The 18,066-nt window shown below is 38.4% G+C and overlaps 3 protein-coding genes across 4 annotated transcripts; 2 read left to right on the top strand and 1 right to left on the bottom strand.

The window, feature by feature from the left end:
• Positions 1-311: 311 nt before the first annotated feature.
• LOC145479523 (uncharacterized) lies at positions 312-1,591 on the top strand (the record flags this gene model as incomplete). Its single annotated transcript, XM_081457910.1, has 3 exons — positions 312-428; positions 669-852; positions 1,294-1,591. Coding segments are annotated over 3 exons (351 nt in total), but the record flags the coding sequence as incomplete, so codon positions are not given.
• Positions 1,592-2,779: 1,188 nt separating this feature from the next.
• LOC145479525 (uncharacterized) lies at positions 2,780-10,400 on the top strand. Of its 2 annotated transcripts, none has more exons than XM_081457911.1 (7): positions 2,780-2,884; positions 4,563-4,843; positions 5,835-6,087; positions 6,392-6,710; positions 7,288-7,400; positions 8,209-8,392; positions 9,294-10,400. In XM_081457911.1, the coding sequence occupies exons 2-7, from the start codon at positions 4,563-4,565 to the stop codon at positions 9,353-9,355; spliced, it is 1,212 nt and encodes a 403-aa protein (XP_081314037.1). In that variant the 5' UTR covers positions 2,780-2,884; the 3' UTR covers positions 9,356-10,400. The 2 variants fall into 2 exon arrangements, with proteins under 2 accessions (XP_081314037.1, XP_081314038.1); XM_081457912.1 differs by having other exon boundaries at positions 8,351-8,392.
• A 2,250-nt stretch (positions 10,401-12,650) lies between these two features.
• On the bottom strand, positions 12,651-14,616 carry LOC145469898 (uncharacterized). The gene has a single exon (XM_081453714.1). The coding sequence runs from the start codon at positions 14,485-14,487 to the stop codon at positions 13,582-13,584; it is 906 nt and encodes a 301-aa protein (XP_081309840.1). The 5' UTR covers positions 14,488-14,616; the 3' UTR covers positions 12,651-13,581.
• Positions 14,617-18,066: the final 3,450 nt, after the last annotated feature.

Raw genomic sequence — 18,066 nt, forward strand, 5'->3', positions numbered from 1 at the left:
ATCCTGTAAAAAGCAATTGCCCGCGTGGACAACCCGAGCATCTTTACTGGTATTTTCATCCTCCACAAAAATATTTACACGTCGCAACTGGTAACATTTTCGTGTAAGGAAAGGGTGCCGTGTGTAGAAATAACTTGAAACAGATTGCCTTGGGATTTTTATTGAGGCTAGGACCTATATGGAGGATTATTTCTCTTATCGTTCATCCTCTCTTCCAAATGTTCATTGCTTTTTAGGAAAAAAAAAGTAGGGACTGTTTACAGTGATTTATGTTTAATGTTGTTTTTCACAAGTGTTTTTTATCTTATTGACTAGATTCTTTGGCAGCCGAAGATATTGTTAAACTGGACATTATCAAAAAAGAAGTGCTGCTTGCGGAAAGGACTTTAGAACGACGTAAAGCGCGAGTTAACAAATATCTACAATGGGTAAGTGAAGTTGGAAGATGTTAGAGGGTTTCATGTATTATAACAAAGAAAACACAAATCGCTAACTACATTCCACAAAGTAATTGTTCACCAATTAAACGGCCCAACACTAGATTATTTTCTTATGAATAGTTTTCCAGAACTACATTAGGAAGCATTTGGTTATTTTTCTGTGTTGTAAGGCAAGCAAATTATTCTTCAAGCCTTTATATGCTAAAAAGAAGACATCTTTTTCAACAGTTTGAACGGGTATTGACCACAGACCAAAAGGAGCTGTTGCTTGATGAGCCATTGACTTCAGAAGACTGCAAGTTTCTAAAAAGCATCGCCCTTCCTTTCTCCAAGAATTCTACCAAGCTTGATCTGTCATCTTTCACGAAGGAAGACATTCAGGGATATGGAATTGTCTTTAAAGTGCTAAGTGGTATGAACTTGATCTCTGTCTAGCCTAGTCTTATCCACCACATATGTTTCTGTTTTTTTGGTTCGATGCCCCCATGCATTTAAAAGGGTTATTTACCTCAGTAAACAAGCGATAATCAGTTAAGAGTTCTATGCATCCAGCCCATTGTGAAGATAAGCCCTTTCTTGTTTCAACAACGGAGCGGGGAGTGGGGAAATTTTGGGCCTTTAGTACCAACGTTTTTCGGCAAAAATTGACATTTGTGCCGCGCTGTCCCATTCGCAACTGGCTTACGACATGTTACAGTTTCTCCACACTTATTCCTTTATTGCCATCCAGGGGTTCTCAAGGAGAAAATGAAAGGTTGGCTTGTTCAAACCACTAGTGGTGGCTTCAAAACTAGATTTGGCCGTGGCATTGTTAGGAGAAAATGACTTGCAGATCACTGTTTTGTCCCAACAGAGTTACCAGATGAGCAATGGAGTGAACTGGAGACGACTTTGGATGAGTAAACTGAACAAGCTGGCTACAGACAGAACCATTCCAAATGTGGTGTTTGAAGGATAACGTTTTCTTAATTAATGCCTTCCTTACTTCTTTGTTACTTAATGAAATTCGATTGCATTAATTGTGACCCATGGGTCGTTAAAAATGTCGTTAGATTATCAAGGTATTAGGAATAATTTCACAAGCAGCAATATATATCAAGCTGCAATTATAGGTCTGTAAAACTCCGAAAAAGTTGTAAAGAAGGGGTGCATTCGCAATTAAATAAAGGTATTCTCTTACTGATTTATATATTGTTATTGATTTAAACATACTTTATTAAGCGGACCAGAGAAATCCGGTCGATTAGAATCAAGAGTTATGATACATATTTATGCTCTTATATCGAGCCGACCCCTAGTGCAAAACAGCTCAATGACATTTTTAATAGCTTTTTAATCGAGTTACAATGCCCTGATAAACGAAGGGTGACTTTTGCATATGGGAGGGCCCCCGGGGGGAGGGGGCTGGATACTCCAACGAAAATGAAGAGGGACTGGGACCCACACTCTCCCCTACCCTTTCACAGCTGATCGTGTGGAATCTCCAAGTGTACAGGAGGAAAACAACGTTTACTTCATGTACATAGCGTCCTATTGTGTAATTACATTACCCCCCAGAGCACACGGTCTCGATCTTCACGATACTGAAGCAGTCACGCTCGCGTTATGCGCTACGGACACGCGTTACATATTCTACAATTGCAGTTTGAATTATTATCTAGTTTTAATTTCTGCTGTTAATGCTTTTTTTTTCGGCACGTAATTCTTTCTCTTTATTTCGCTTTCTTCCGAAACCAAAATAGCTGACGGAGATACAAGCATGTGATTCGTAACTCTTGGAGAGTTCAGAAATAGCAATTGCACGTATTCTAGTCTTCATCGCAGGCGCAAGAAGTGATGATACAATTTCTCCTGGTGCGTTGTCGTGACCTTGCTAAAATTATGTACATATTTAAAAAAAATACCCGAAGCTGCGCGAACTGGACGTTACCTTCAGCCTTGCCCTGGTCGACTGTATTAATTCGACGACCCTCCGCTATTATCTTCTCTTGGTTTAAGAAATACTGAAAAAATTAATAATAACAACAAGCCAAAATGCATACCAAGTATTTATACTTTTGGTTTCGTAAAGGACACATGTCACGGCAGCGGAAAAAGACAACAATACTTTTTCCCTTAACTATCAAACCTTGACGGATTGACACAAGCATTCGTGGTAGTTTTCGATTGCTAGGGATTTCTATTTAAATACGGCGGCGAACGCCTATTACAGTCTAGTCCCAACGAACTGGATTTTAATGATGACGTCCTTATCTAGCAAACGTCATTTCAAGAAACCGAAAGAAGCAACGATAGCGGATGTACCAAGAATATTCTTGGAGAAGACACGACGACTCGCTTCGTTTCCTCGCTAAGTAAGAAGTGCCTTTAGCTGACTGAACTTATCTTGAGTTAATTGGTTAAAGCAAGGTCAACCCAAGCAACACGTCGTGCCCGATTTTACGGTATGACAATTCCATGGTTTTCCTAGCTATCTTCCTGTTATACATGTATTTAATTATAATGTAGCAGGCTTTTTATTGAGTTGTCAGTGCAGAGAGCTTAGAGCTCAATCACAGTAGTTTTACGTACAGTTATTTCAACCTGAAAACAGTAGTTTCTATAAAGATAGAAAAAGACCTAAAGAGATAAAAATAAACCATAAAAGAACACGAGGATGAATACGATTCATACGAAGTTAAAACAACCAAACGCAACTTAAAAAATTTCAGCTAAACTTTTTGAGAAGCGCAAAACCGTGACACTGAGCTCCTTTAAGATTTGTCTTCCTCTGATGGTGCTCATAAGATGGAGATTTAACCTTCGTGTGCAAGAAAACCCCGATCATTTTCAATGTAGTATACAATTTAGTAATTTTTTGAAGGAAAAAAGAAACGTTCCTTCACATAAACCAAAACGCCGACCTAAATAACATCTTTGTAAATCCTCAAAACTGAACGCGCATTTTTGGAATATTCTATTCACGGCGTTTTACTTTTTTTAAATATTAATTATTTTTCATTTTGAAATGTCGAAGGAATTTTAGGGCTTCGGTAATAAAATATTTGAGTCAAATTCCGTTCTGTGGTGTGATGTGATATATTCTTAGCAATTTGTTCGGCCTATTTCCGGTATTCAACTAGTTCGTTACTAATACACAAGTCACCATACGTTGGAAAATTCTGAACTAAACGCAGCGTGGTTTGTCGGGAAAAAGTATATACCCTGGCAAACTATAACAAAACCTTCGAAAATTTTCCGTCGTACTTGGAATTGAAACCCTCTAGTTTTCCATCCATCTTTTAATTTAAGCGGGGATGGGAAGCCTTGTGGAGGACGACAACACTACAAATATTGAACTGGACTTACTTGTTTTAACATGCCACTGGGACCCCCACGCAATAAGTAATCTTTTCAGATAGGCCCTTTGGTGTTGTGATTGATATGAAAAAATAAAGTAAGAAGAGCTGCCTGTCACATCCGCCTTTCACTTGTCACACATACCGTGATGTGACCAGACTCACGGTGATGAACATTTTTGCTTTCTACGAGTGCATTGTCTGTGTGTGTTTACCGGAGCATGCTGTTGCTAATGAGAAATTTTCTGTAAATCTGTTCATCGTGTGCTAAATTAAATACAATGATCAACCGTTAAATGGGAAAGACAAGTTCCTATTTCATTAGAGTTCCCCACAAGCATCACCCTGGTTAAAACATCGCATCTGATCGAAACAAATAAGTTGTATATTAGATCTGCGAACACCATGCCTATTTACGAAATAGAAAAGAGTGGCATTCATCAAGTCTATGAAACTGTACAAACCTTCCTAGAGTAAAGTTAGAAATATTGGAAGGGGAAGATTTCATTTCACTTCTGCTGTTAGTAAGAGCAAGGTTATGCATTCTCCCAAGATGATGATTTTAGAAGCGATATAATTCGGCTTCATTTTATTGATCTCATGCTGGGAAGGGCTAGTGCACCAAAAAATCTCCAGAACTTTGTTACGAAATACATAAAAAAGAGTTTCATCGCTAACTCTGTCAACAGTGGATCAAAGGACAGCATGACATTTTGTTTATGTTTACATGATCTTTGGCGAATGGGATATTCAACACTATTTTTCGATTTGCTTTTGTTTTCAGATGATTGAAGACGCGATTCGAAAGTTTGCCCAAGAGAATTTTAGTCATAAATATTTCCCAGTCCTCCACGGCGAAACTGATAAAATACAACCCTTGGCACTGGTGGTCAGGCAGTATAGGCCACTATGGAAAAGACCTTTTGCAAAATCGGAAATTGTAATCCTCGCAGGATTCGAGAGATATGTCGAGGATGCTGTACAGGAGACAGTTTGTGAATCCATCACATCAAATATAAGAGATGAAGAGCTGTCAATGAAACAGAAGATTGACATGGGTGCCAGGTACCATTAGGAACACTCTTAATCAAAATAAGCTATCGCAATAGCCGAGTAACAACTTGCAAAATTGTATTTTCTGTCCTCATTGGACGGATTAATGATTTAATGAACGTTGCAAATTGTGTACAAAAAATCCAGACCAGATCTTTCCTTAAAGCCAAACACAATAAAACTGAAGCCACTTAAGTAAGCACGTAAATAAAAGATGACAGGTATGGAGGTATGGAGAAAGGAGACTTGCAAATCTTGTGCGTGGTGGCAATGTAGAATACGATAAGTAATCCGGTCTAAGAAATTCTTTTCCCTGGGAGTTCCCTTGAGAGATATCATGTAACATGTTACAATAATTAAAAGCTGTCTAAAATATAACCTGGCAATTAATACATTTAAAGGGGGGCGAAAAATGGAGGGGTATATCTCAACCCCCTCACATTCTTTTTTTTTTTTTTTTTTTCTTATAAGAATATTGTTTTTCCGGCAGAGGCTGAATATTCTTATTTTTCTGCCGATTTTAGGCTGAAAGTATTCTTGTGAATATTCTTATATTATAGCGTATGACATATCTGTTTTCGAGTGCGTTTAGGGTATGGATGGTGTTTAAGTAATTTTGGAGCCAGCTTGCAGGCATTAAACCTAACATCACGCTCATAACTTCTTGCAAAAATGTTACCAACATCGAACATACGGCTAGTGCTGTTTTGTTTGTTTGTTTGTTTGTTTGTTTGTTTTGTTTCTTCTGTTTTTTTCTTTTGGCTAGTTTTGCCGTTTAGAGCCGGAAAGGAAGAATTTTATTCGCTTTAGTTAAAAGCACATAATTGCATTGTATTTGTAAATTTTTAACATACAGAATTGTATTCTTTTAAAAATCTCAGCCTCGGGTTTATAGTTAAAACATTCTTAAAATCTCGCAAAGGATGAGGGATTCGAGGGAGATGGTCATAAAATTGCAGCATTATAGCTCAATTACCCATTCGTTTTTTTTTCTGAAACCCAGGAACGATGAGTTTGACGTGGATGTCGCAGGATTTGCAGGAGGAACTATTAAGTTATGTGACAACCAAGGCGTCCTAACACTCGGAAAATTGAGCCAAAAGTACATTGACGATCCAGATCTACGTGGGATACTGGCAAATGCAGAGCTGGATGCCAACAAAATGAAGTCTTTTGCAGAATGTGATAAATTGCTCCTCATAACGTCTGTTATTTACAGCGAAAAATTTGAACTGAAAGGGGAAAGAATGCATCAGGTAAAAACCGAATTTTATCTTTATAAAAAAAGGAATATTTGCTAACGTCATTACAAATTAAAAATAAAAAAAAAATTAAAACGGGAAGTCATTATAAAACGTACAGGACCTGATTTCAATAAGCCTTTATCAAAATATGCCTGACTGTTTCCTCATCGGTATTTTTTCTTTTGAGTCTAGTTTGACGTTGTAATTAACAGTAAATATACATTCAAAATAGTCTTACTTTAAATCGCGCAGTTTTAAGTGGGAGAGAAATTGGATAATTTTTGTAGAAAAGACTTGTCATTTATTTGATTTACAGAGAGAAATGGCAGCCGAAGTGAGAAATCTTCCGCCGTCACTGCAGTTCCTCAACGTAAACAGGAACTCAGCTCTGAGGATACATGCTACGGATACCTATTTTCCTCCAGATGCGGCGGCGAGGAACTCACAAGCACCCTTCCTCTTCAAGTGCTGCCGCGTTGATTACAATACAGAAACTAATCGACTGGAAATCAGCAAAGGACAGTATGTCGGGAAAGTTGTAACTCAGCGCAGGGACTTGGATGCCACATGCAGTGAGGAAGATCCTGAGTATGACGACATTCTGGTAGAAACTACAGACCAGACAGATTTACAAGGTAAATTTAACAGACATGTAATCATAGAATACTAATATATTTACAGAAATGTTCTCTTCCAATGGTGCAAGGGAGAAGATGTTTAAGTTCCATTTGGACTTATCTACATTGTTTTACGTTCATAAGATTGTCCTTGGTCCGCTGTACAAGATGGTCTATGTTTCAATGGTCATGAGGTCATTATATTAGTTTTCTTGGATTTCACAGTCTTCTCAGAAAGTTAGAAAAATTAACGTGAATTGATGGGAAATTAACCAGAAACAATAACAATGTAAAAAGGTGCTAATTCTGCAAGAAATTAAACGGAAGAAACGAGCAATTCTGTCAAAAAGGCCGAAACTTGGCCTGAGGTGTATGCCAAATTTTGGTTGCCATTCCAATGTCAAGTGACGTGGAAGGACAGTCAACAAAATTCAAAATCTTGCCAAGGGATAAATAAACAGCTGCTGAACGTTCCTGCATTATAGACGAAATCCTCTTTTCAGAATTCTGAAAATCCTCTGGGGAGGGGAGGGGTGGCAATCACTGTCCGTCCGAGGATAAGGTACTGTGAATTTTATATTCTTTTATCAACCAGACTATTTCACAGCCAAAGATATAGACATACTGGACAATATAACTAGAGTGGTGCTGTTACCTGAGAAGACTACAGCACGGCGTAAAGCCCGCGTCAGCAAGTACCTGCACTGGGTAAGTGAATCAAATTAGTTGAATTCAAAAACCAAGAAACTGAAAAAGAAGCAAATTTAAAGCCTTTCATGCAACTAATCAGCTCCCTCTCCTGTCAGTGCCCTGAATGGTGGCCAGTTTTAGCAGTCAGCTCCCTCTGTCTATGTTTATCTGTCTGTCTGGTTGTCGGTCGCCGCGTTGCCGAGCCTGTTTGGGCGCTAGACCTGAAAAATCTGAGAGTCGCGGTAGACACGAGTTCAACTCCTACCTGTAAATAGTCAAATGGTCTGCTTCCTCCAGCTCCAGTTGTGTTTTGAACTAAGTTTTGTTTAATGTAAATTACAGTAGAAGCCCTATCAAGCGGCCACCTATTAAATGGCCACCCCTATTAGGCGGCCAGTAATCAAAGCCCCGATGAGGGCTTTTCTATTGTTTTTATCTCTATTAAACGGCCAACCCGGCGGCCGCTATTCATTTCCCCGAGGGTGGCCGTTTAATAGGGGTTGAACTGTATTTGTTTCTAATGTTTAATTGCTCTTCCACGCTTGCCTAGCTTTGTGCTATACACAGACAAGATAACTAAAGGATTTATTTTGGTCGGTCAGTCGCTCTGTTTGTCAATCGATCTGGACACAGTGTTATAATGCATAATCTGATTCTCACTGACAAAACGAACCCACATGTTTATCTGTCAAATGTGCTTGATCAACAACTTTTCGTTTTGGCTCTCACAGCAATTGTTTCTTAGAAATCGATAATTATAAAAGTATTCAGAGATCATTCCTTTCTGTGAAGACGATCAGTTAAACATCGACTGTTTTTTGTATAGTTTGAAAAAGCATTGATGACTGACGAAAAAAAGTTGACGCTTGACAAAACGATGACATTTGAAGACTGTGCTTTCCTGATAAGTGTCTACCTTCCTTGCGAATTGGATTCAAACGTGCTGGATCTGACATCTCTCTCAACAGCAGAAATTCAGGATTTTGCCATTGCCTTCAAAGTGCTGGATGGTAAGAACATATATACAACATAGTTTCGCTTCGTAACTCCGAACATTATTTCCCTCCTTCATGATCCTACAGGGATTCACTGCAATTATTAACTATGCTTGTAATAAAATGAGTAAATTATCATTGGATTGTATCCGTTTCTTCTAAAAATAATAACTTATATACAAACTGCTTTTCCATTTACGGTGGTTCCCAACGGGGCAGAGCACCGTCCATTTCCATACGTTTATAAAATGGTTTTTAGTAATCTCGAACTCTTGGGATATCAGTGTTATGAATTGTTGCAACCATAACAAAGATTGACCTTTCTGCAAATGTTTCATAACCGTATTCAAAAGAATATGATAATCACATTATTTTCTTTTGCTGGAATCATATGAAATGTTATGTACTGAAAAACTTTAGCAATATGTGTTAAGGTGAATTAATCAACATGACACGAGCGTGGGACAAAGAAAAATTCTGAGTCCCCGACAGGAATCAAACCCATGACCTCCCGAACACCGGGCGGGCGCCCCACCCACTGGGCCACGAGAACTCATGGAGAGCAAGGTCATTAAACTGAGTTCATATATGACAGGTGTCCTGCATACTGCTAGGATCAACGCTATCGAAGTCATCGTGAGCAGTGATAAGTTAATAAAGATGGTGAATTTTAAGCTCGGTAATGAAATGTGAAGGTGAATTAATCAACATGACCCGAGCGTGTCATGTTGATTAATTCACCGTCATATTTCATTACCGAGCTTAAAATTCACCATCTTTATTAACTATCCTTTAGCACTACGTCCTACTAAAGGTTCTTTGCTCTATTGTTTGTTTACGGACTGCCAAATAACTGCTGCCGGGTTACTGTGAATTCTTTTACAGAGTTCTTGTATTTGTTAACTGTATCCAACAGATTTATCTGATGAACAGTGGAGAGAATTGGAGATGCCTTGTGCTGCTGACCCTGAACACTAAGGAAAGGCTTGGTTAAGAACTAAGCCTATCTCGTATTCATCTCCTTACTGTCTGCATTGTTTTCAATTCAGCTCATTAGCATACGGTTTTGCGTACAGAAGGAGCCATGTTAGATATGAATTGACTACAAATGGTTAACGAGCTACTGAAACTTAGTACCTGATGAAATTTCTAGCTCTTTGGGTGTAACATTCAAAATTGTCTTTCAAGAATTGCAAAATTTTTTGGGTGGCAAAAGCGCCAATGAATTCATACAAAAAAAACAAAAAAACAAAAAAACACGGCGTACAAAAGTATTCAGTACATCGGGCTCAAATTCCTTGTCAGAGGTAATAGTACTATGACCGTTCAATATTTAGAACTGATTTTTGTTTCGATTCATTACAAACTATGTGCATGCGCATGCTAATGACACAGATATTGTCAACCAGGTTCAACTATAACTGTACTAATTTAATTTGTTAGATTTCAACTTGTTACAGTATACTGTTGTTTTTCTCAAGGCGTTAGTTCACTTTGTTTCCAAATAATTAATGTAATTGTAAAGAACGTATGTTATGAAAGTGAAATAAAACAAATCTTTTACCAAGTCTGGAACTATATTGGTTTTTTTGTTGTTGTTGTTGTTTTTTTTTGTGGTATTTGTTAGTGGACATGTTTATAGGTAAGGTCGAGTTATGCAACTAATGCATTGAGTGTTTGTTACAATTTAGGTGAACGAGAAGCCCATAAAAATATGCAACCTCACAATACCTCAAACTCTAATACTCTCCCACTACTGTTTTTCTATTTTTCGTGCTTGCTTGATCAATATAATCGAACAATAAATCCATCACTGAATCGGTCCACCCATCGATCAACCAAGCAAGCAAGGCCATTCAGTGAGCCAAACAGGCAGCCACTTTAGCATCCCACCTGCCTAACCAATCATAAAGATATGAGAAACGTAAATTCACTTACATTCAAGATTAGTCAAGCAATATACCGCTATACATATCTATAGACTCAGATCGGCGAAATAAGCCACGAGGGGATGTTGAGAGAACGTGAGAAAACTGTGAGAACGTGAGAAAACTGTGAGAACGCGAGAAAAGCTTGCAATTTACGAGCCGCTAGGCGAGTGATTTAATTACAAACTTTTCTCGTGTTCTCCCAACATCCCAAGTGGGTTTATTGCGTCGATAAACACACAGAAATATGAGCGGCCTTCCGCTTTTATGACTGATATTACTATGGAAAACGTAAGTTAAAGAGCCCGAGGAAAAGTAATTGTACTCTTGTGATCAAGTTACTTATTTTCAGGAGAATCATGAGATGGCGTGGGCAAACCAATAGCGGGTAAAAGAATTGAAGCAACGAATCAGCTCCCTACAGAAAAATGCACAGAAAAAGCGATCAAAACTTTTAGCGCTATAAATGTTTTAAGAAGGGAAGGGAAAAGGCCTATCAGTGAAAGATCCTCAACCGATGCGAAATTGGAAATACCAGATTATAATTCACGTTCGTACGTTTTCGGTATCCACGCCATCTCTTTGGAACTCTTTTCCAAAGGATATACTATTATGTGAGACTTAAGATTGTTTTAAAAAACAATCGAAAACGTATCTTTTTCGACAGGCGTATGCCAATCTTTTGTAGTTATTTTAAATAGTACTTCAATACTTTGATTAAGAACTTTTAATTTTTATACCAGTGATGAACTTGTAAATTTTGTCTCATTTTTTAAAATAAATTATCATCATCATTATTATTATTATTGTTATTATTATTATTACTATCATTATTATTATTATTATTATTATTATTATTAAATAGTTTTTAAATTTATTCCAAATACTTTGACAGAGAAATGCAGGAGTTCGTGGCGCCGGAATCAGTCATGGTGAAAGAAAAAACACTGTACGAGAACTTTTTGCAAGTACTGCGAACTTCAAATACCTGGCGATTAGATTTAACGAGAACTTGCAATAGTTTTGCAAATTGAATAATGGTTTTTCAGAAACGTTGTTAATGGAATTTATTTCGAATTTATCTACTTTCATGTATGTTGAAGACTTTGAATTAGTTATTCTTCTCTATATTGCTAAATGCAAACCATTGCGATCTCGAATGGCTGAATTAAATCTACTCGAAAGAATCCTTTCCTGCATCTAGGAGTTCTCGTTACACGTTCATGGTTTATCACTGTTTTGACTAGAAACAAAGGCGCTAATATGAATACATCTGTTCCTTCTTGTCTCGTCCTGTCCTGTCCTTTTTCTAGACAGTTCTATAGAGAAGTGACAAGCACCCAATCCACCGCCTTTTAATCCTCGCCTGCTTCTTGCTGGTAGTTTTTAGTGCCTAAAGATGTCTTCTACCTTTTACCTTTTCAATTTGAAGTCGAAAAGCTTCATTCAGTCATATGCATCCGATCAAGCATTTATTTATATATATGTTTTTTTTTTAATTTAAAAGCTGTCGGTTAATTGAGGTCTACCAAGATTGCCAACCTGGCAGTAAGTCAGAGAAAAGTTAACATGATTAGCTACTTTGATTAGGGTGACAGTAGACAAGTTACGGTATTTTGCCTCACTATGAGTCTAAACGAAACACATTTCCTATTTTTTTTTAAACTGACATTCTTTTACGGAATGAAAAAGTTGCTCGGTGCAAATGGGTATTCACTACTAAGTGCTGGTTTCAAAAGGTTTTTATTTGTAATTACTCCAATTTAAAAACTATTTTGTGGTTATGGTAGAAAAATATTTTAATACAAAAAAGGTTTTCAAATAAGCAGTCAGATGGCAGATACTTCAGAGAGCTCCCTCGCTATCCGCGACTTCTGGTACTTCTACATCTTTTTCTTGCACACCGCGGCCTGCAATAAGTGCCCCTCAGTTCACAGGTTTTGGCACTAGGGGACCAACTCAGGAACAGCCACCCTCCGAACAGGAGGTCCTGCAGAAGGTTCCCCAGCAGTTCATGGCACAGTTCCCTCCTTGACAAGACATGCAGTAGGCACGATTTTGCAGTGCAGATCACAAGCTTGCAGTTCCCTCGAATACAAGTCATCGTGCACTTTTCCTCTGCATAACATCTTAACTGACATTTTCCTTGAAAGTTAAAGTATTGAAAGTCAGGTTGTCATAAGATTTAAAGGTACAAACGTAACTTTTTCATGTAGACGGATGACTGACATTCAAGAACTGATGTATGTCTACGTACGCTTCAACTCGTGTACATTCACATTCGCTATCCCGTCTCGACAAACTTTCGTATCATTAAAGGGGCCGTCGACACATCCACTTGTTGCTTGCGGATAGAGCGAGTCCATTTCTGGACGTCAAGGCGAGGATTTGAGCTAAGTAGGAGTTGGAATGCCGTCGGCCAGCAGATAAGGTCTTTGAAAACATGACAACCTTTCCAGGTCTTGTACCGACGATCCTGGTTCTCTAGATCATCTCTTCTGAACACCGTGATGGAAAATCAAAGACATGAATAAGACAATAAAGAATAGTGGATGTTTCAAAAGATAGGTGCAAGCTTTCTTTGATCGGTAAAATGATTTCTTCACCTGACTCCTGAACGCGAGTTTTTGTTTTTACTTTTGCACGATTTAAAAAATCATTTAACAAGACCTGGTGTACTTTCTGCCCTTAAACCGATTAAGTGTAACAATGTTTCTGCCATCGTATTCTTCGTTTAAAAGCACGAAGGACTTTTATTTTCCTTTTACCTTGTACTATAACGTACTATGCAAGGTACCGAAAAACGTGTGACAAGTATCTTTAAATAAAAGTTCCCCTTTTCCCAGAAACATTTGAAAGTAAAAGCTGAAATGATGAAAAATTATTTTAAAAAGAAGCCTCCTTTACCTTTATTGCAGTTCTGCACACAGGAAGTGTAATTGGGACGTCTCGGACATGTGAGCCTGCAACCACCTTGTGGTCTAACACACTTCTGAAAGGGATTGGATGGATTACGCGGAGTAGTTGGCTGAGGATTTGTTGGTGGTACTGTGGTAAGTGCAGTGCTGGGTGGTCTGATAGTTTTGCACGGTCCAACTGTGCATCTCAAGTTGCAGGTTTTCGAGTTTGAGGGACACTTTGAAATGCATCTTCCACCCCTACAACTTGCTTTACAGTGCTCTCCTTTGCAGTCCATTTCGCACCCTCCACCAGAGCACGACAAATTGCATATTTTCGCGGTACACAGAATGGGCTTGTAGCTTCCTCCAGTACATGTCATATCACATCTGTCAGACGAATGGCAGTGAAAGGGCAACTACCACCGGTGCAAATCTGTTCGCACTGATTGTAGTTGGACCTTCTTGGACAAGTTAATTTGCAGCCGCCCTGCATACATCTTTGAATGTGCGGACCAGGCGGTAGGGTGGGCTGAATTGTAAGTGTTGTTGGTTTGATTGTTGGTTTGATAGTTTTGCAGGGCCCACCTGTGCATCTTAGAACACAGGTTTTCGCGTTTGGGGAACATTTCAGAGTGCATCTTCCACCCGTACAACTGAACTGACAGTGTTCTCCTCTGCCGTCCATCTCGCACCCTCCACCAGTACACGACAAATCACAGGTTTTCGCAGTACACAGAATGGGCTTGCAATTCCCTCTGGTGCACATGATCTTACACCTATCGGTCAAATGGCAAGTCACGGGACAGTTACCACCAGTACAAGTGGCTTTACAAAGTTCTCCTCTGCAGTATATCGCGCAGCCTCCACCAGTGCAGAACAAATCGCAGGTTGTTGAGTCACACATAATAGGTTTGCAGTTTCCTCCGGTGCAACTCATGTCACATATGCCAGATGCATGACAGGTTAAAGGACATCTACCACTAAGGCAAACCTGATTGCATCGATAGTAGCTGGAGCTTCTTGGACATGTACAACCAGCAACTGGATAGCATGTCTGAGAGTGAAAACGAGGTCGTAAAGTGGGCCAGACAGTGAGGGCTGTAGTTTCTGTAGATGGTGTTGGTCGAACGGTATTGCACGGTCCAACGGTGCATCTCAGGTTGCGTGTCTTTGCGTTTGCGGGGCACTTAAGAATACATCTACCACCAGTACAACTGGCTTTGCAATGCTCTCCTTTGCCGTCCATTTCCCAGCCTCCACTAGTGCACGACAAATCGCACATCCTTGCGGCGCACAGAATAGGCTTGCAACTTCCCCCTGTGCAAGAGAAGTGGCACTTTTCGGCGGCATGACATATCAGGTTGCAGTTTCCTCCGGTACAAATCTGCTTGCATGAATTATATAAAGGGCTCTTTGGGCAGGTTAATTTACAACCACGCCCAGCACACCTTTGCGTCTGTAAAGAAACTGTTGGTTGGAAGTTGCACGAGACAACAACAACAAGGAGCATCGCAGAAAACCTACGGGGAGTGTTCCAACTCATCCTTGACCTCAATTTTAAATCTAAATTAAAATAAAAATTTATACAAAATGTAAATTGAGGAACGAAAAGAAAGGTTGATTGATAAAGATTCGTTATAAATGAAATAGCAAGACCAGTTCTTCGTGTCTGTCTTCAAAGGAGGCCTTTTTGGCACTTTTTCACTAAAATAAAAGGGTAGTCACGTTCAACTGCTACTAATGCTACCTAAGGAGAAATGGTGGTTACAACTAACTACTTATGCAGTGGATATTCTCATCAATTAAAATAGTATAAATAGCAACTCCATATTAACCATTTATACTATAAAAAGATAAATATTTTAATGATGAGCCATACAAATTCTTAAAGCAATTCAATTACCTATTTAGGAAAAAAAAGACAGTAGAAGGGGAAACGGACGTCAAGCGTGAATACTCCAGTCTCACTACTCTGTTACATCCTTACAAGTCACAGTTTTCAATTCTCACTGTTCTTATAGAAACAGAAAAACTCTTGTGGTTTTTTCCCTTTTCCCTAGTTAATTATTATATTTTAAATTTTGCGCCCTAAGTTTTCACGCGCCTAGTCCGCACGAAAGACATTTGCAAAATTACGAGAGGGAGTGGTAACCGACAGTAGGGTCGGGACGCCCGGCATACCGGCTGTCATTCAGATGAATCTTCCTCCCACTAAATCAGTTGGTAACCTCTACACGTGTTATATATATAATAGCAATGTTGACTGACCCGAGAATACGTATTTTAGCGACTTGCCTAAATTTAAAACAAGAAATTAAAAATACTAATGCAAAATCAAAATCCCGAGGCTTAGTAGTTATACTCGCGTAGGCTTAAATTGAAACAGTCTTATCAAAAAAAAGTATATCGATATCGCGATTATATTCAATGAGGTCATTTGATATTAAGTTTTTGGTTTGTTTCTTCATCCGTCCTGAGAAAATTATTGGATAAGTTGTTCTCGCCAGATGAATATCAATAGGTATATGAAGTAATCAAAGATGATTATACCTGGCCTAATGACTTTTTTTTATCAATAGCCGGTGGACTAGGCAAATAATTGGTTTTCCAAAACAACTTCTCGGACGAAAGCCCAACATTTAAATATTTTGTTTTGTCTAGCAAACTGAGCATTTGAAAGCACAATTGAAAAATAGAAGTACCTTATTTTACGCTGCTTGCTTCACTACCTTTTTTAACAGTTGTTTTTACAGCCACGGATGTGTTAGCACTACGTAGGTAAAAAGTAGCAAGGTAGAGAACTATGTAGCAGTAACTGAGAAATGCGAAAACCTCAGTTGACTTTCCTCGGGCAGAAAGTTTTATAATTCCTCTATGTTCAACCTCGAACTCTTATATGAGCTTTTACGACCCCCATTGGCCGTTCCTTGGAGTGGGATATGGAGTTTCTAGATCGCGGCCTCATAAAACATGAAGTACTTTATATTAAACTCAACGACAGTCAGTCTGAATACTTGAAAAAAGTTCAGCTTGTCACGAAAATTATTAATTAGCGGAAAATCAGGGCAAGAAGATCAGATTCGCACCTAGCTGATGTTTTGTTTCAAGACTAATTCTATGTTGAGCACACTTTGTTTAGTTTAAATTAATAATCGTCACTTTTGCCTGTCCAATTACAAGGCCGCAAAAAAAAAAAAGAAAAAAAGAAACAGATATCTCCTTGGATAAAAGTATAAGTGCAATATTCTCAATATTTATTTAAAGCGTGTTTTATCCGAAGGCGTTATTTTATCGCGTTGCATTCTCTTGTCTTTCGATCCAGGATGAAAATTGATTATGGAACTGATCATTCTGCGACTTTTTAAAACTTCTTTTATAAGCCGTTTCATCGGATTTTTAGTCTTTCTTATTGACACAGGGCCAGCCGTTTTGATGTCAATATAGTACATGTGAAATGGATTACGATTTTGATTCCGGCTGACTTTGCCATGTGCAAGCGAGGGTATATTGAAATAATTCCGAGCAACTTGAATCACGTTGCACTAATAGTAAAAACAAAGTATTGACATCTTGTAGACGAGATACTGACTGTATTGGTCAAAGATGCATGGCTCAGCCAATCTAGGTAGATACAACTGTTTTGCGACTTTTGTTCTGAACAAACTTTGCCGGCTGGAGGACCCTGGAGTTAATATAGTACTGTTCATGATCATCGTTTTTAGTGAAAAGAGTGAAACCTGAACAATCAACTATTTCAGGGATAATGATTGAGTTTTTTGATCGAGCTGAAAGCACGTGAAGTAGTCAACATGGAACTCTGCGGTAATGGTCTTATATTCACTTATTTCCTGTAACAATTAAAAGAGTTGGAAAGATCTCATAAAGATTTTGGCTAAGATTTTCTCTAAAAGAAAAAAAAAAAAAAAACCCAAAGCCAAAAAAGGTGAACCATTTTTTTTTTGTGTCATTTGACGTTAACACGCGTTACCTTCAAATGAAATAAATTCTTTATTCAGAATTTAGTTTTTTCTTAAGTCAATATATCAGTCGTCTATTAACACAAAATATCGTTCCACCCATTGAGACAAACAATTCCTTGAATTTGCATTCTTTTTTCGTGGTCTTATAGCACTCGGTCATAATAAGTTTTATGTTCCTCAGGTCTGAACCTGTTCCTCAGAATTTTAAGTACTTTCTTTAAAATTGTTTATATGTATGTTTGATGCAAAGGTCCCTTCGGTTGATGTGGAGGCTATCGGTTTATAACTTTGTTTATTTGGCATGGGTATTGTTTAACGTCCCATACCATATCACGGGGCATCCACTCTCAATATTTTAGCGAAAGAAAAAAATATAATAAATATTAACAAAAGAAAGAGATTAAATAGCGGTTTTCATCAGCTAAGGAAGCATAATGGAAGCCCAAGAAATATGGCAAAAACCTGAGCATTCACAACGATTCAAACACATGTACAACGCAAAACCAACAATTCAAGTGTTTAAATCCAAATCATCTGGTCACTTTTTCGGGGTTTATGCACTGTCTCATATTACTGCAATTGTTGTACCTGCAGCGCTCATGCTTGCTTGCTAATGAAACTAAGAGTAAGTTGAAGGCCTACTCTGAAGATCACGAGACTGAATTAAGTAAGACTTACCTGGAAAGTGAATTTTATCAGGTTACAAAACAACACGGGTCATTTACAAGGAAATACACGCGGACATGCTCTGGGTGCATGCTTCAGAAATGTTCTTCTGGTTGAATTTATCTGTGAGCCAATATTAAAGGACTACTGAGGTGTTATTGTATCAAAGTGGACTTGGGGAGAGAAAATTCGTGCAATGCCAACGGTCAGTCTCG

The sequence above is a fragment of the Orbicella franksi genome, chromosome 2 (assembly GCF_964199315.1).
Source record: "Orbicella franksi chromosome 2, jaOrbFran1.1, whole genome shotgun sequence".
Taxonomy (NCBI): domain Eukaryota; kingdom Metazoa; phylum Cnidaria; class Anthozoa; order Scleractinia; family Merulinidae; genus Orbicella; species Orbicella franksi.

Coding starts and splice junctions, on each gene's coding strand:
- LOC145469898 (XM_081453714.1), bottom strand. CDS start 14,487: ATGTGCGATTTGTCGTGCACTAGTGGAGGCTGGGAAATGGACGGCAAA.
- LOC145479525 (XM_081457911.1), top strand. CDS start 4,563: ATGATTGAAGACGCGATTCGAAAGTTTGCCCAAGAGAATTTTAGTCAT. Junction 4,844..5,834: donor AAGATTGACATGGGTGCCAG/GTACCATTAGGA, acceptor TCTGAAACCCAG/GAACGATGAGTTTGACGTGG. Junction 6,711..7,287: donor AGACCAGACAGATTTACAAG/GTAAATTTAACA, acceptor TTTATCAACCAG/ACTATTTCACAGCCAAAGAT.